General features: G+C 44.6%; 1 protein-coding gene across 1 annotated transcript in view; it reads left to right on the top strand.

Annotated features, from left to right (window-relative positions):
* The window catches only part of megf10 (multiple EGF-like-domains 10), a 58,823-nt gene that overhangs the window by 6,234 nt on the left and 34,188 nt on the right, over positions 1–18,401 (top strand). The window contains exons 2-5 of the mRNA XM_080847185.1: positions 5,205–5,337; positions 8,075–8,176; positions 8,504–8,604; positions 10,588–10,680. Of these exons, the coding sequence (XP_080703311.1) occupies positions 5,222–5,337; positions 8,075–8,176; positions 8,504–8,604; positions 10,588–10,680 (412 nt within the window). The 5' untranslated portion in view covers positions 5,205–5,221. The remainder of the gene's footprint in view (positions 1–5,204; positions 5,338–8,074; positions 8,177–8,503; positions 8,605–10,587; positions 10,681–18,401) is intronic.

Genomic DNA, 18,401 nt, shown 5'->3' with positions numbered 1-18,401 from the left:
ACATCACCCCAGAGTGCATGTGTCGGGGCGTAAATATTTGGTACAGTTCCCTCTGTCCACTGTGAGGCTTTTGGAGACACTTCAGAGGGCTCTCCATCAGTGTTAGTGGTGTGGGGGTGAGGGTGTTGGCGGGGGCACCAGTGAATGGGCCCAGTTTCAGGGTGCCTGGTCATCAGCGTCGCGTATCAAAGTGGTGCAGTCGTCTGCTAAATCCCCCCGCGGGCGCCTGGGCTGCATGGGCCTTTTTCACGTGCACAGTGACGCCCTTGTTTGTGCACACACCACAGTTGTCCCGGGCTTTTGCAGGGGTGCAGCTGTGCTCAGTCAGACCCCCAGGCCCACTGCCCCCCCCCCCCCCCCCCCCCCCCGAAAGCCCCACAAACCCTGCTGAGCCCCCCTAGGGTTAGCCCCCCCAAACACACACACACCCAGTGAAACTGGAGGAGAGAGCCCTGGTGCCCCCATTAGCCGCCCGCATCGAGGCCTGTCACCAGGAAAACCCAGTGGTCTTGCACACATCCTCTTGCAACCTGTGTTGTCTTTCATTCAGAGTCACAGCCTCATGGAACCTGGATTCGATTATTTTGATAAATGTATGGTGAGCGTACTTATACTGGACAAAAAGGTTAACTATAAAGACTTTTATCTAGGCTGGGTTTATGCCTCCCTCATCGAAATGAAGTCATAATTCAAATGCACAAAAGGACCCCTGATTCACACAGTTTGTGTCAAAGGCATAACCAGAACAGGCGTCTCTTAACTCCATATCTGTACATTCCATCTAATTAGGAATGACTACACAGTCTAGGACTTGAGGGCTGGAGTTTGATCACGATATTCAGAGTGCTCCATATGACAAGAAGATTTCACAATCGGGAATTGTATGAACTTTGGGTCCGTGGCAATTGTCCCTCATGGTTTGGAAATATAATGATTTATTACTTTTTCATTAACGTGAGAGTTCTATATGGGTTTGTTTATGCCATCTTCAGGCTGATACATGATGGATTTGAATAAACATTGCGTTCAGATTACCCAAAGAGCCATCTCCCTGCTTGAACAATTTGGAGTTCAAATAAGGCCTCTCCATGTATTTTTTTTTTAATTGTCTGTCACTTTTAGATAATTGGTGTAACACAATGACTAGACATGCGTGACATGAGGGTTTTGCCAACTGATTACACAGAGAGCTATTGTAAACATCAGTGAGAGAAGTGAATAAGTGAAAACAGGGACGGTTTTCATGTGAAAGATGGCATCTAAGGTCATCCTTGCAGAACAGAGCACACCACAGCTTAGTGCTTTTGGGAATGCGTAAAAAGAACTGTCATGTGTGGTTGGCCTGTGGTTTTATATGCGCAAATCAAAGTTAACAGCCCATGACAAAGCACTCTCATTGTCTCCCAGGTGACAAAATTAGATGTTTAGCATGTGGTGTGTATGTTTGTGTGTGTGTGTGTGTGTGTGTGTGTGTGTGTGTGTGTGTGTGTGTGTGTGCATGTGTGTTTGTTTTTGTGTGAGTGTGTGTGTGTGTGTGTGTCTGTGTGTGGGATTGTGTATGTGTGTGTAAGTGTGATTTGTGGGGCTGTGTGTGTGTGAGTGTGTGTGTGTGTGTGTGTGTGTGTGTGTGTGTGTGTGTGTGTGTGTGTGTGTGTGTGTGTGTGTGTGTGTGTGTGTGTGTTGGTAGATGAGCACAGACTTTGTTTTCTACCACTGTACTAAAAATCCACTACCTACATTCCCCTTTAACATGAGAGCTTGACACGGAGTCAATCTCTCTGATCCATCCAGCATGAACAGCCATGTTGTAAGACACTAAGAAGGAGCTGCTCATTAAAACAGTTGTTGTGTGTATGCAATGGAGATTTGTGGGATGCTGGGTAGTGACGTGACTATCAATGGCACAGAGTCAGAACACTATCAATTAGATGGAGAAAATATGGTCAGGGCCCAGTGAGTGAGATCGTACATTCCCATGCGTGGGAAAACACAAGTCCTGTGAATTTCTAACAGAATACTGAAAGCCAAAGACTTATCGTAGGATCAGTGGTTCTTCTGCTACACATCTTTCAGTCAGTGACGCTTTGTTAGCGTGGCCATAACACTGCATCATTGCCAAAGCAAAGCGCATGAAAAGACAGGTATGTCTTACGAAAGAAGAAACAGACAGTAGAAATGGCAAATGGCAGGCAGCAATAACAACATCCGAAAAATCTGCTTGTGTCCAACGGTGAGACGAAAGGGGCTTGCTGCCAGTCTCTGAACATCCCATGCTCGTTTGCATAATGGCCAATCAGTGTCCTTCTCTGAGGCATTAGATTGGTGTGTTTGGAATCTGCTCTGACACCATGTTTTGTGTGCTGTAATGTGTGTGGGTCGAGTTTGTCACTCCTTTTATCCCTACAAACAGTCTTTTCCTGTTGTTCCGTTCAGCTCTAGTTTCTTAGGATAGGTTTGCCGTGTGTCATCTTCACCCAGAACAGCCTGTGCTGAAAACCTCATTACGATCTGCAAAAAGATCTCTGAAGGAAACATCATGCTGAGCAGCAGTTGGTGGATTGCTCCTTGGGGTTGCTAACAACCTGTACCCACATCCTTTCTCTTTCTTGCTCCCTCTCTTTCTTCCTCTTTCTTTATCATTCTTTCCCTTTCTCCACCCTCTTCATCTCTCTCCCCTCCTGTCTCGCCCTCCCCCTTGCTCTTTTCCCATCTCTCTCTCTCTCTCTCACTTTCTCTCTCACTCCCTCTTTCTCTCTCACTCCCTCTTTCCCTCCCTCCCTCTTCCCCCCTCTCTATGTCCCTCCCACCTTTCTCCACCATCCCTCTCTCTTTCCGTCTGTCTCCATCCTTTTCTGTTCCTCCCTCTCTCTCTCTCTCTCTCTCCCTCACTCTTTCTGTCTGTCTCCCTTCATTCCCCTTCTGTTCCTCCTTCTCTCTCTCTCTCTCTCTCTCTCTCTCTCTCTCTCTCTCTCCCTCTCTCTGTTTGCCACCCACTCTCTGATGTCTGTCTTGCTTTGTCAGGGAGCTGATTGAGTTGGCAGTGTTGCCCGTCTCCGTGTTCCTCCGTGTCCAGACCGTCTGTGAGTCATGCTCACCAGCGCTGACTCACTCAGGCAGTGCGGCGCGGTGCGGCGCAAACCCAAACTGACAAGCCCCTCGGCACCGCTACATCAGCGGACCACCGATGCACTCAGCCACTTTCAAACCTCCAAAAGGAGTATGCGCACAAGCTAATGTCATTACTATTAACTTGGAGTACATGCCTTGTACCTAAAGCAGTCGGTTCTGTAGTAGAACTGTCAGATGAGATGTTACATTTCTCAGTGATGGCCCATGATAACACAATTTTTAAATTAAACTACACCATGCGTATGAGACATTTCTAAGCCAATAATTATATGTGGTTGTGGTAGCAGACATATATCTCTGAGGAATGCCACACTAGGGCGCTCCACCATGGGGAAATAGTCAGGGGGCGGAAACGGGAATAGGCTGAGGGCGACGGGAATGCTGGCATGGCACAGTGAGGAAAGATGAACCACGGGTAAACCTGCATCTTCTAACATCAAATCTATCAAGGCAGGATCCAATCACTGTAGTCTCTACCAGTCAGCTGGGTGGACATCTGCTCTGGTTTCTCCTAGTGAAATGTGAAATGTGAAATGTATTTGCATACAGTAGATGTGCATAAACTGTGCATAGATACTTTTTCTGTGGTTGGTCACACATGTGGTTTATCCTAAGGATGGCTACCATGTAATTTACATTGTCTAGATGCCTCAAGGCATCTCTGATTCATTAAACTGCCACCATATGTCTTATACTCTGTATCATCCTAAATAAATGACCTTCATCAGCTGAGGACACTTGAGCTGTTGGTCTTTCTTTTCCCGGCCTACTTGGTCAGCTGCTGAATAGCTTGGATGCTAGGCATGAATAAAGGGAATTATTTGGTTTCCCATTAGCGATTTAAATAATAAACTGCAATAATTGGTAGTTCTGTTTACTCCATGCTTTCATGCTGTTTTGCAGGCTCTGTGTTGAAAGTGAGAGCTGGCTGAACTGAGGGGCATCTGAGGTCACTGCTCAGATTCTTGAACACATCTCATCCCAGAGCTTGGCCATATAACACACTTTACACAGAGCTGCTCTTAAAGCACCTAAATTAAACCAACCAGCAGATAAAAACACATCACTGGAACAATTACTGGTGTAAATAAGGTGCAGATTAATGGCCAAGTTACACATCACATGTGTGGATCTTGTTGTGATGGTCTGCTCTTTTGTTATGTTTTTGTTTGGACATCTCTAATTCAATATCTTGCCTTGTGTACACAAATATTTTGTCTAGTCTGTTATTTAATTGTATGTCAAACAAATTAATGAAAATGAATTGTATGCAACCAGTTCAGACAATTCAATGGTATGTTTGCATGTACGTATATGTGTGTGGGAGTGCACACATGTGTATGTCCAAATTTTAAGACACTCATGTCAAAAAGGAGGTTTTATGATAATTCTGGAAAGGGATTTTCATCGATTGACCTTTTGGTCTTTCATAGCCATGTTCCAACAAACACACTATTAGGAGTTATGAAGAGGATGACTTCTGAAGGGCACTTTGAAAACTGTGTGTGTGTGCATGTGTGTTTGCGTGTCTGTATATGTTAAAATGTGTGTGAATGTGAGAGATACATGTCCCCTGTCGAGGGCCATCTGTGTGCACCTGGTCGTAATGCCAGAGTGGATGTGACACTGATGGACCTGTGGTCCCCCACTCCATCACTCACTGCCTCAGTGTCTCAGAACTGCAATAGGTGTTGCCTTTGCTGCCTAATAAACACCCCCAGACACGAGTCTAACAAGATGGACGTGTTCTGGCACACCCTAACCTGTGTCCGGCGCTGAGCAATAAGTCAGTCAAAGAACATTAGGCCGCTTGCATGAAGCCACAGTGACCTGCCAGGTTTTTGGAGTGGCCCGTTCAAGTGGAAACAGGAAAGTAGAGTTTACTCTCAGGAACAGAAAACATTTTTTTAAGGGACTTTTTAAAAGGCAGACTCATAAGCGATAAGTAGGGTTGATGCCTAGCATCACTCATACTTGGTTTGCCAAACACAGCATGGTAAATTGTGTGTGTTGGTGTGTGTGTGTGTGTGTGTGTTGGATGTTCTGACTCGGTGTGGGTGTGTTTTTTGTCGCAGGTGTAGTTTTGACAAAGATGGCGTTTGTCAGGTGGCACTGGGGCTGGGTGCTGGTGGCTCTGACTGCCTGCCTGGCACAGGTGGCATCCTCACTCAACCTGGAGGACCCAAACGTCTGTAGTCACTGGGAGAGGTGAGTCACGCTCCATCACTTTATATATCCTTCTGATTCTGTCACTCAGCCCTTCTTTAGGTCTCTTTCTCTCTCTTTCTTATAGTCTCTCAGACATTTTGTCGCACGTTCTCTCTTTCTCTTTGTTATCTCTTTTTTTACTCTGTTTCTCTGTTACACACACACACACACACACACACACACACACACACACACACACACACACACACTCACAGACACACACACTCACACACAATCACATGCATTGGATTTACAGTTGATTTTATACGTCAACTTACTCGTATGTCTTCATTTCCCGCTTATTAAAGCATCACAGTTGAACAGTGAGAGTTATGACTGTTAAGGATATCTGTGATCCAAACAGTTATGAGCTGTGGGGGAATGCATAGTATACAGGGACCTCATACTTCACTGTGAACTGTGACTAACCAAAATATATTGCTCTGGCCAGCGTTATTTGGCGTTTTCTTGTACATTGGAACAGAATTTGAGATGGCTCTCCTGTTAAAAACTGTTTGGATTCGAAGTTATTTATTCCAGCTAGTAATTCTGCGAAGACGACACAATGTTCTTGAGTAGACGCTTTGTAATGTTTATGGCAGTAAATGGATTATCTAAATGAGGAGCATTGGAGAGTTTAGATAAACAATTACTTTAGGTGATTGGTTTAGTTTGCCAGTCACGCAAGTTCCATTCACTGATAAATTAAGTCAGCTGTTTTGGGTTTGAAGTCTTTCACCTAAAGCTGTGCACACAGACACACAAACACACACACACACACATAACCACCCACACATACAATCAGATCAACACACACACACACACACACACACACACACACACACACACACACACACACACACACATGTACATGCACACACACACACACACACACACACAACCACCCACACAAACAGATTCACACACACAAACACAAACACACACGTACACACACACACACATGTACACACACACACACACACACACACACACACACACACACACGCATACATACATTACACACACTGAAGCCCACAGCCACACACCTACCAACCCACGCACACACACTTACAGTAATAGGCAGAAGATTTCCTCAACCAAATTAAGGAGCAGCTCGGAAATCCATTGCAGCAGATTGAAAAGAACAAAGCTGCAGGGCAGCTTTCCCAGCTAGATTCACTTTCACTGCGTAATCTGTGGGAACAGCTGCGGCCTTAAAGGGCCGTGAAGGGTGGCTACGCAACAGCTCCCTCAGACAGACAGAGGAAAAGAAAGTGAGAGAAGGGGAGAGAGATAGATAGAGAGAGAGAGAAAGGAAGGGTACAGGAGTGAGAGATAGATAGAGGGGAAAGACAAAGGTAAAGAGGGATATGGAGAGAGAGGGGGAGACTGGGAAAAAGAGTAAGGGAGAGAGAGAGAGCACACGTGGAAAAGGAGGGAGAGAAGAAAAAAGAGAGAGGGACAGTCTAGTGAGGGAAATAGAGAGAGCGAGGGAGAGAAAGTGATAGACCAGGAGAAAGAGTAAGGTATGAGAGAGAGAGAGAGAGCACAAGTGAAAGAAAAGGAGGGAGAGAGGAAAGAGACAGAGAGAGAGAGAGAGAGAGAGAGAGAGAGAGAGAGAGAGAGAGAGAGAGAGAGAGAGAGAGAGAGAGAGAGACAGTGTGGGGGAGAGACAGACACAGAATGAGTGTGGCTCCTCATTGACGCGTATCACCATCTCCCAGCCTGTTCATGTCTTAATGTTTTTTTTCACACTCTGTGTCGTCCACTTAAGTCTTGACGACCGCTCAGCATAGCTTCTCAACTTTCTGGAGCACTCCCAAGTGAGTTTTTACAAGGAACAACTGTGCCGTGCTGGGAGCTGGGTGACCCCTTGAGCAACGTTTGAGCGAAGTTCCGAAAGTGTGTTCCTCCCACCTCCCTCCCTCTCTGTCTCTCTCTCTGTCTCTCTCTCTGTCTCTCTCTCTTTCTCTCTCTCTTTCTCTCTCTCTCTCAATCTCCTTCCTCATGGCGCAGCCCCCGCAAATGCGAATCCCATTCACTCTCTGCGACTGCCTTCGGACAAATGATGACTGATGGGCAGTTTCATGAATCACTTATGGGTGCTCATTTGCGGGGGCACTTAAAGAGGAATTCAGGCCCATTTCCACCATATTTCTAAGACCCTCACAGACCCTGAAACGAGCCCAACGGTCACAACTGTTCCTCTTTGGGATCACAAGAGAGCAACTGTTACACATAATGGTTTCACTCACACAACACATGAAGGAGTTTATTTATCAAATGGTTATAAATATCCACAGTTGGCTCAAGGACACAAAGTGGAGGGCCGCACGCGGAAGTGTGTGTCAAGAGGTTTGCGTCTTAGCGTGAATGTGTTTTGTGTGTGTGTGTGTAGGTTTGTTTATAGGTTTCTGAGTGTGCACTTAATGAGTTTGTGTGGGTGTGTGATTGTGTGTGTGTGTGTGTGTGTGTGTGTGTGTGTGTGTGTGTGTGTGAAAACACTCTCTCTCAGAAGTGGCATGACTAAAAGCTGTTTGATACATAATACCTTGCTGATACACAGGCTCTCTAATGGTGGCCTTATTAAAGGACTTTTCCTCCCTTCTTGTTAGCCACTCACACTTGAGTTATGGGACCACACGCACACTGCATAAACAGGTCGCAGCAAGTTTGTGTGTGTGTTCGGGTACACTCATCATTGTCTCTCTGTGTGTGTCCGTGTGTCCGTCTACAGTTACTCTGTTACCGTGCAGGAGTCGTACGCACACCCCTTTGACCAGATATATTACACCAGCTGCACAAACGTCTTGAACTGGTTCAAGTGCACGCGACACAGGTGAGAGGGTGACCAGAGGGCTCAGCCTATAGAGCAGAACTAACATGTAAATGTCAGATGCTAAGTAGTTGTTTATAAAGGGGGTATAAAGGGTGTATAAGCATGTGTTATAAATCATTATAAACATTTATTAAAGTTGCTAATTATCTCTATAAATATTATAGAGTTTTGCTAATGGTAATTGCAAGAGATTAGCCAACTCTGCCTTGTAATGGTAGTTTACTAGAAGTATAGATAATCCAATAAATGAGAGAATACTTCTACTTCAACCTGGAAATGCTTTTGAGGTGTTTTATTTATGTTTTCTCCCTCTCTCTTTGTTCTCAGGGTCAGCTATAGGACAGCTTACCGTCGTGGAGAGAAGATCATGTACCGGCGCAAAGAGCAGTGCTGCCCTGGCTTCTATGAGAGCGGAGAGATGTGTGTCCGTGAGTATCCGAAGCGCTCGTGGTTTCGCCCCTTGTGGCTTAGGACCTCTTTGTCCTACGTCATGAGCACAGCTAGTGTTGTGACCTCAGCTGATGATGCATAGATTGTCGTTATCAGTCTACTGAATGCCATGATTTCTTAGATTCGCTGTACATTTGTGACACATATACACGGAAATGTTAGCAGTCCCAAGACCCAACAGGCACAGCATGTGAGCTAATTCGCCAGTCACAAATCACCACACACAAAGCGTTTCCTTGTGTGTTCTCTTTAGGAAATGAGAGGTTTTAATGTCTTTTAACTTGGGGATATTTACAAAGTGGCTGTAGGCTGCAAACATCTCCGATTTGTCAGAGACTGGACACGGAATCGCAAAGTCCCTTTCACTTCTTTTTTTTTCAAATTCTTTGACTGTAGTCCACCTAGAGGGCCTTGTTTTGAAGCCAACCACATGAAAGCCAAGACCAGTCAAGCCAACTTGTGCCTGCAGTAGGGCGATGTGACTTGTGTTAGAAGTGTCCAGCCTGGCTGTCGGTCTGTCCAACAGATTGAGCTTTCACTCAGTGAAAACAGTCAGAGCGAACAGGTGTGCCCAAAGCAGGAGGTCAGAACGTGCCACGGCCAAAAAAGAAAAACAACAACTGCAGCCATCAGCTCTGCACACAAACAAACAAACCTGTGTTTGAGTGCGATGACCTTCTGTCACATCCACCGCTCGCTCTGATTGGTTGTGTCACCACACTTCTGAGCAATAGTTGAACACTTTCTTGCGGTTGCCTGTTTTTCACCCCGTATGTCAGTGGCCTCGAGTCGGGAGACAAATGCTTTTGGGCATATCTGGTGTCAATGAAGAGATTTGTGTGCCAGGGAATGATGATAGCCTTCTCTGCTGATGAATCAGCTTTCTTCCCCAACAGCAGATTTAGAAATGTGACCGTTTTGGGCTGAAAGAGGACTTTCTCTGCACCCCTGAAAAGGAGTCGTTGTGCGTACTGTAAGACGCAATCACATGGGGTCGTCCCATGGCTGCTGTTTCCGCAAACCATAAATAGCATTGCAGCGGCATTGTTCATATGGGAAACTACACTGATTTTATGTGTTGAATGATATTATGAGATATAGGATTTTACAGATAAGTTGAAAACAAACACAGATAATTAAACTTAAAAAAAAGGAAAAAATGGTCCACACACAGCTTGGTTGCTTTATTTTATTTAAATCATCGTAGTTAGTTTTACAAATAACATCTAATCTTCTCTCAAAAATGCACTATGGCCAGAAAAGGAAGAACCATTGTAAAGCAAATTTTAAACTATCTCTTGTTTACAAACTGGTCTGACCACATGTGAAACCATTTTAAAATGCCACACTGGGAGCCATCCCTATGTTGGGAAGCAGTTTTAGTTCATGAGTGCTCGATCCTGGGAAGTCTTTTGCAGTGCCACAAAGCTCCATTTCAAATGGATTGGATTCAACTCTCCGTGCTTCCCGAGTCCAGTGTGGACTGTGGAGGAGGTCACTGTTGCCCTCGTCAATGAAACCTCAGGGCAGTGGGTCTCTAATCTATCAACAACAGACAAGATCAATGTCACGCCCAATATCATCTCAACCCTCCATCGCAGACACATAAAAAAAGTCTACGAGTGGTTGCACTTTAATCAATTCTATTATTTTATGTACAAAATTGTGTCTGACTTCAATGTGATTTTGTCCATGTGCTCGCTTCTAGTGTTAGTGTTTGTGTTATTCTCATTGTGCTTGTGTGTGTGTGTGTGAGTCAGCACACGTGTGTCTGTGTTTTGTCAGCTTTTGTCTGCACTTCACCCACAAATCTCTGACCCCCTGTGTTATAATGTTAGCAATCTAGTGCTGTCTGTTTGTAGCAGATGAAACCTGATCTGTCTATCCCTTGTTTTCTCCCCTACTCTCTACCCCAAACCACCAACCCCTCCATCCTCCTCCCCCCTTCCTCTTGTCTCCAGCCCACTGTGAAGAGAAATGTGTCCACGGCCGCTGCGAGGCCCCCAACACCTGCCAGTGTGAGCCCGGGTGGGGCGGGGCCGACTGTTCCAGTGGTAAGTCCTGGAGGCAGCTGGAGCTGTCTGTCTTCCTTCTCGCCCACCACTAATGCTGACCGCCATAGCTGGCCCTCTCTGCCTTTCTACTCCCTCAGCTTTGTCCTTTTACAACCAGTCTGGCTCCACTCAACACAACACAACAAAACTACAACACTAGCAAGCTCAACTCAATACAGTTCAATCCAACCCAGTTCAACTAAATGTAATTCAATCAGTTCATTCTTGTTCAACCCAGCTTAGCTGATTTTTTATAAGCCGTAAAACCATAACTCAACCAAAAATTCGATTTTGTTAGTGTCAAATTAAAGAATGCCTGGTGATATTTCATTAGCATCAGATCAATTCACCTCAGTTTGATTCAGGATTCATTGGTATACCTTCCCTTGACTTTTCAGTAATTTCAGAAAAACATGTTGCCTACATTACAAGACTACAGTATGGCACTGTCAGCAAGGATGTGCTAATCCTTGGCAGGACCAAGTCAAACAAACACAAACACACAACGAGCACAGTGGGTGAAGCTCTGCAATTAAAGGCCCCCCACCATTCCCACTTCCAGACTTCCGTGCTGAGGGCCTCAGGTCTGGGCCAGGTGGTTACTGATACTGGATCAGTCCAGACTTGTGTGCTGAGGGCTTCAGGTCTGGGCCAGGTGGTTACTGATACTGGAACAGACCTCCCTCACCATGTTGCTTTGTGGAGCCTCTCTGTGGAGGGACGCTAATGGGGAAGGTTGTCCAGGGTTGTCTTTCGTGGCTCACCAAGAGCTCCGTGGTCTCACACACACACACACACACACACACACACACACACACACACACACACACAAACACACACACACACACACACACACACACACACACACACACACACACACACACACACACCTAAACCTTACACCCACTGTGTCGTGTCATAGATCTCTATTGTTCTGGCTGGCTTAACCAACATGCAATCGTCTACTACATGGGATGAGAGAGAAGTTGGCCAAGTTTTGTTAAAAAGGAAGACAATGACTTGTTTCATCTTTGTAGAAGGCTTTTGTAAATGTATGGCCCAGCACCATATGTAAACATGTGGTAAATTAATCTTATCTGAGCTCAGACTGTCTATAGGTAGATGAAAACCTACTATGATGAGTGCCTGGTGCAAGGGTTGTATTGGCCCCCAAAAATCAGACCCTGCCCCAAACCTCAGGAGACTTAGGGGGAGTGTGGCCTGTAGCTGAGCAGTAAAACCGAGTCGCCGGGAGGCTTATATTTCAGTGTTGTTGCAGAGCCCATATTGTTTGGTCTGCCGGCTAGCTCCCCCAGGATTGGAACAGGCTAGACGGGGTTGGTCTGATCAGGCTGGATTAGATGGGCACCGATAGCACTGATCAGAGCAGCCTAATGAGAAAGGGAAAGTAAGGAGATACACACGTCTTTTTTCATACTAGGGATGATAACTTAATATCCTCTTAAGCCAGTTGTTGAATAGGATGTGGTGAAGACAGCATTTGGGAAGCAGAGCGGTCATAAACTGGGTGAGAAGGTTGGGACGCCCTTGCATTGAAAGACCTTAGGGTATCCCACGAGGGTAGGGTTGGGTAGATAGGCAAACACATAAAAGATCTGATGGACATGTTTGTTGTTACTGTCACAGACAGAGACTTGAAACAATGAATAGGATGTAAGCACTCAAGGCATGTTTTCCTTCAATATATCAAAAGGCCACGATGGGCAAACAAGGCAAATATCTCAGGACTCAGAATACACAGTAACGTAGCGTCTTGCTATTCACAATCAATATCACACAAAGACAAAGGAAAAGTCCAGGGCTTAAATAGAAAATCAATGAATACATTGGCTATTAGTGAGTACTGGAGCAGGAAACCCGGACTGGAGCAGGAACAGAGGAGCGTGTAGCAGAGGCTGTGAGGCTTTTGATACAGTGTAATAATTTGTTGAGAACTAAGTGAAACAACACATATTTCTAAGAGCTGCTTTAGTGTCGAGCCACACAAAAAAAAACATGCCAGCCCAGTTTCTCTGTGTCACCACTGTCATTTCCCCAAGCCCACTCAAAAAGCTCATGTTCTCTTCCCATAATTTGTCCATTTTAAAAGTAGTGTCAGATCAGTTGATATTAGTTTCACGCATTTGATAACGCCACATTAACTGTTGTACGATTGTGAGACAATTAGTTTGGATGTGCAGAATTGATGCATTTGAAGGAGGGAATCAAGTAGGACATCTAAAGATGTTTAAAGAAGATGTATGCTGTGTGTTTACAGAACAGGGGATCGTGCCAAAGTGAGTCAATGTCAAGTGCACAGTGCCTGTTTAACAGCTCCCCTCCAGCCATGTGGGTCTGCCTGCAGGGCACACATATGTGCTTTGATTGCTCTAGCACAAGTATTGAACCAGCGCCGTCGAAAAATCAATATGAGGCACTGATGGGCAGATGCCTCTGGGCTATTCCCACAATTAAATAGATAGATAGATACATACATACATACATACATACATACAGTAGATGGATAACACATATAACTTACCAAAACACATACAAATAGACAGAACACAAATATATTTATACGAATTTCACTTTAAGGCAAGATTTCGCAATTACATTTAAAATTAGCATTTTACATTGACACTTAGAGGAATATGGCTATTGAGGTAGGCAGGAATGACCTCCTATAACCGTCCTTATTGAAGCGGAGCTGAAGACTATCTGCTGTCTGACCAGTAAGTCGTATGAGGTCTTCTTTTTCATACTATATATATATATATATATATATGTGTTTGTGTGTGTGTATTCTAAATATATTTAATTGATTGCCACCAAGACCTTGCTTGTGTTATCTCTGAACTAGGAACAGGCTAAGAAGTAGCATTCTGAGCAGCATTCTGCTTTAGCAGGCTAAGAGTTAGCAGGCTAAGAATTAGGCCCACCTGACTGACCTGACTGCTACTCATCTGATTTGTGCTAGGAATGCCTGTGACTATTGTACCATACATCCTATGCTGCTATGACAACACAAGCAGGTCATTTGGTACAGCACTTTCAGCAGCTTAGTAGGTGGGTGGGATGTGTGTGTATGTGTCTTTTGGGGTGGATTTTTTTCTCTTTTGATTAGCAGTTTTAGCTCAGTGGCTAAGTAGCTGATGTGGTGGTTCCTCTCATGACTATCATGAGGGAGGGCGGGGGGTCTTGTGCACTCAGCGACTGTGGTAATATGCCATTCATCTCCCCTCTACCCCCCCGCCCCCAAGAGGGAAGAGGCAGACCCCCTTTGTTGCCCTCAGCTTTTGGGTCAGGGAGCCCCAACCATGCGTCTCAGGATTGTTTTGGGGGCTCAGTCCGCCAGGAAGGAAACCGAAATCCTTTTCTTGACACACACAAAGGAGGCCTGGGCAATAAGGGAGAGTAACAAGGAGAAAAACAGGAAATAACCTGAGGCTACAACACTTGTGATCACAAATGTAGGCCGTCGCATGACAAGAGAGAGCTGAGGAAGAGAAATCTGTTGAGTCTTTCAGAGTCTATAAAAGTGACCTTGCTTATTGCGGAAATGCCCACTTGTGTGTGCATATTAAGACGTTGTTTGGTTATTAATTCATTTTTCAAAGATGGTGTGATGATAGCCACCTGCATAGTGGTTCAAGTCTGTAGTCTTGGCCTCAAACAGGAACCGTTCCCCCAAGAAATGCTCACAAATTAGCACTCCGACCAGCTGTCAGTGTGGCTCTGGTTTCATACTGGAGACCTCCAGTCTGTGGAAAGCAAGCTTGTGTCTGTGCAAAGCCCCCCAAAAATGGCTTTACCTTCCCCAGTAGGGTTGTTGAAAGTCCACATTCACACCATGGCTTTGTTTTTCAAGTGCCCACTCGCTTGCTCTGACAGTTCTCCTTTCATTAGTTTAGGGTGTGAGGGGCAGATGTATAAGCGCTGCTGCCATAGTGGCTGACTGGTAACAGTTTTATGGAGCTCCTTGGGAGAAAGTGTACGAGTTATATTTCTTTGCCTCACTTAGCTTGTGTGCATTCGGCCTTGGTGAAGCAAATCAGGCGTCATCATTGCGAGGTAGAGGGGACAAGGAGCTAACAGGAGAATAGAGAGACTGATCCTCACATCCTGTCTGTCTTTGCTCAGACTTTAATAAAAATGGTCTTACCCCTGAAAGACTGGTCGCACCAGGGATAAACACTTCACAGTCAAATGCAGAAGAAAAGAAACGGAAGAATCGGCGTGCAGGAAATGAGTTAGGTTCTGTGTTATGAAAACCAAAGCAGACTCCTTTAAAAGAAAGTGTGAGAATGTAATGGCAAGTGCACAAACAATGAATAAATGAATGAATGGTAATCATAAAATCATTGTTGCAACAATATGACCGAGGCAGTTTTAAAGGCACACCCACAATCCCATTTACACTAAAAGAAAATATAGCTTGATAGTGTTGGAACCCTTGCGGGCTAAGTTGGTATGTTTTGGATGGCTGCTCTGCTCTGAAGCATCCTGCATGTGTAACAGACATTAACCTTTGGCTGGACCTTCGGCCAGAAAGACAAATTACTCACTGAAGTGTTTCTTAGGAGTCTGGCATCAGCAACTCAACAATGTCATCAGCATTGTCCGTTGACAGGAACCGTTTACAAATACACTTTCACACAGACTGTTGCGTACACACACGCGCAAAAAAAAAAAACACGAGCAAGGACTCTTGTCACTGTCAGAACATGACCTCAGTGATTTAGAACCAATTTCTGAAAATATGTGAGAGCAGGTGTGGGAGCAGTCCCGTTTTGATGGCCATTTCTTAGATCAAATCCTCTGCAACCAAAAAGGTTTGGCAAATCTTTTCCTGCCTCCACCCCTCCCCCCTCTGTCCTTCCTCCCATCTCTTGGTCCAACTAGACCATAACGCATGGCAAGTTAAATTTATATAGATATACATTTTTTCCACCAGTAGCACAGTGTTTTTTCTGATAATTGAAAGGGTTTATTTTTAGTAAAAGAGCCTTCTGTGTCCTTTATTGCCAGCCTGTCAGGGTGAAAAAAGCAAGGTCATGGCAGTGCTGTCTTGTTTCATTAATTGATTAATCATTATTCATTCATTTGGAACCTCCCTTGTCCCTTTGTTTGTTACTGGTGACAAAATCTGTCATCAGAATGGCCAGGTTTATGTGCATAAACACTGTAACTAAACCCTGTGTTGGCCATCTTGTCATTATCTTAATTGTATAAACACATTGGGTGCAGATGAGTTCGATGCTAGAGGCAAACTGAAGGACTCAAACTAAAATGTATGACTTGTAACTGTGAATTCCAAAAATATATATAAAAAATGAGTGATGCCACAACCATTTAGGGTTTTTTATTTTATTTACTTGGATATGCAATGTGATACTGAACACTGTATTGCAAAATGCCTCTTTCATAACTTGGAGATTTGAATGATTATCATTATAGATAGTCTAGTAGAAAGCCGGTATGCCCCTGTTCACCCCAATACCTCTTCTCACGTGAGGATCTCTGTGTGTGTGTGTGTGTGTGTGTGTGTGTGTGTGTGTGTGTATGTGTGTGCATGTTTGTGCTAGCCACCTTCAGGGGTTTTATTGGGCTGCTTAACAAAAGGTGGGGCATTTTCTTCTTGGGCTTAAGGCCAGAGAACCATTGTGGGCTTGTCCTTTATCTGGGTCAGAAGAAAACGCTACCAAGAAGCTTGGGTGCATATGGGGTTTTTATGTTCTCAGTGCAAGTTCTGTGTGTGTGTGTGTGTGTGTGTGTGTGTGTGTGTGTGTGTGTGTGTGTGTGTGTGTGTGTGCGAGTGCGTGTGTGTGTGTGTACTGCCTGGGGAAGAAAATGGTTTAACCGAGCCCTTTGCAGCAGGCTACTGTGGGCAGCACAATGACGGCATTACTGCCACCTCTTTCCCTTCTGGTGCCTTGCCTCAGACTCAGGCTCAGAATGTGTGTGGTGTCAGGTCAGGAAAAGCATTGTCCAAAATCCATGACCAGTATTTCACCACTGGTAAAAAAAAATGTGATAACAACATCAATGTCATGGTGTTATCATTCGTTTGGGTGTTCAAAATAGCTGTGTGTTTTTTTTCTACTAGAGATACAGAACATTTCTTTCACAAATTCTGTGGATCAGGGGCAGGGACACTTTATAGTTTGTATAGTTTGAAACAATTCAATGGAATCTTGAAGTTTGTTATTTTCTTCAGTGACTATCTTTATTTTTCTCCTCCTCTACCTGAGAAGACAATTTTACTGGGCAGATTTTGGAGAGGTTGAAACAGCACTTTTTAATGTCATTTGAAATGTATCATGGTTATGTGTGGTTTGGTCTCCCTTCAGTTATTCGCGGGCTCATTACTCTCTTCATTAATAGGCCTTTAGACCAAATGTCTGCTAAATGGGTAATTAATAAGTATTAGGGAGATTACCTTAATCCGACAACTGTGCCAAAAGAGCAAAATACTCCTGTGCATTTAACTCTAAAACAATTGAGCTTTGGCTTGGGCCCAATGGCTCATTGCACTTAATGGACAGGAAAAGTCATAGAATTCATAGTGCCATCTCCTTTCTTTTGTCTTTCAGAAAAAATTCAGGCTGCTTCTTGAACGTTAATTTCCCCACAAAGTTTCCTTGCTTTATTAGATCAAAAAGCCAGAGATATTTGAACAAAGAAAGAATCAGAGGAACAGAATAAAAGAGGACTGTTTGACCCTATTCATCTGGTGTGCAGGTTATTCTTTCTAGCTTTAGGTATTTTAACCATCATTAAACAATTTGTGTAACTCTCTAGTCATTCAGCCAACTTACATGAGGTGTGCAAAGATAACCTTTGTGAAAGGCCGTTTTCATCTGTTAGGTTTTTAAAGATGTGAAGTCTTTAAGGTCAGTCTCTTTGGCTATAATCAACTACTGGACACTGAACGCAGAAGAAGGCAACACAGTTTTACAGTTTTGGGAAAAACTCTCCATGAAGTAGCTAAGTTGTTTTATTGGCCCACGCCATCCATCCATCCGCAAAATAAACCATAAAATACGAGCAGGGGGCTAGAGGAAGGGGGAGAATCCATAAAAGAAGTAGCCAGTCAATGTGACCTCCGTGTTGCCCTCTTACCATACAAGGACTAATTGTTATCAAAAAGGTCCAATGCAACTGGGGGTTAACAAAGTACGTCAGCAACCTGCTCAGATTTATGTAAAGTGTCTTTAACGGGGTGCCACGACACACGTACGTACACCCGGTGAGGGTAAGCCCTCTCATTAACTCCCCAGCTTGCTTTAATCAAGCAAAGCAATAACATGTGTGGCCGCCGATGCCAACGTGCCAATCAACTTGTGCCAATCAACTCGTGCCACACATGCGAAGGAGAGAGACAAAAAAGTTCTGCCCTTGATTTGTTTTACGGTTTTGGCAGACACCCGTCAGGCCTCTCTTGGGTGACATCATGTGTAGGCTAAGCCATGCTCAGGAACAGCTGGTCGACAGGAGTGCCATAAAGCGAGCCCTACAAAGCCTTGTGATGTCAGGCGTAATGGTAATGTATGGCCTATCGTGCTAGCGTTCTCTTTGAGGAGAAAAGACAGAGCTGTTTCCTATGGGAAGAGACCAAGCGAACACTGACGGACGATTAAGAATTGAGAGGTTAACCTGGAGATTCAGCCGGCGTTTGGACCGTGGCTATTTCCCTTTAACAATAAACAGAAGCCAGA

Source organism: Sprattus sprattus, assembly GCF_963457725.1.
Source record: "Sprattus sprattus genome assembly, chromosome: 11".
Classification (NCBI taxonomy): Eukaryota; Metazoa; Chordata; class Actinopteri; order Clupeiformes; family Clupeidae; genus Sprattus; species Sprattus sprattus.
This window is presented reverse-complemented; position numbering and strand designations above follow the sequence as displayed.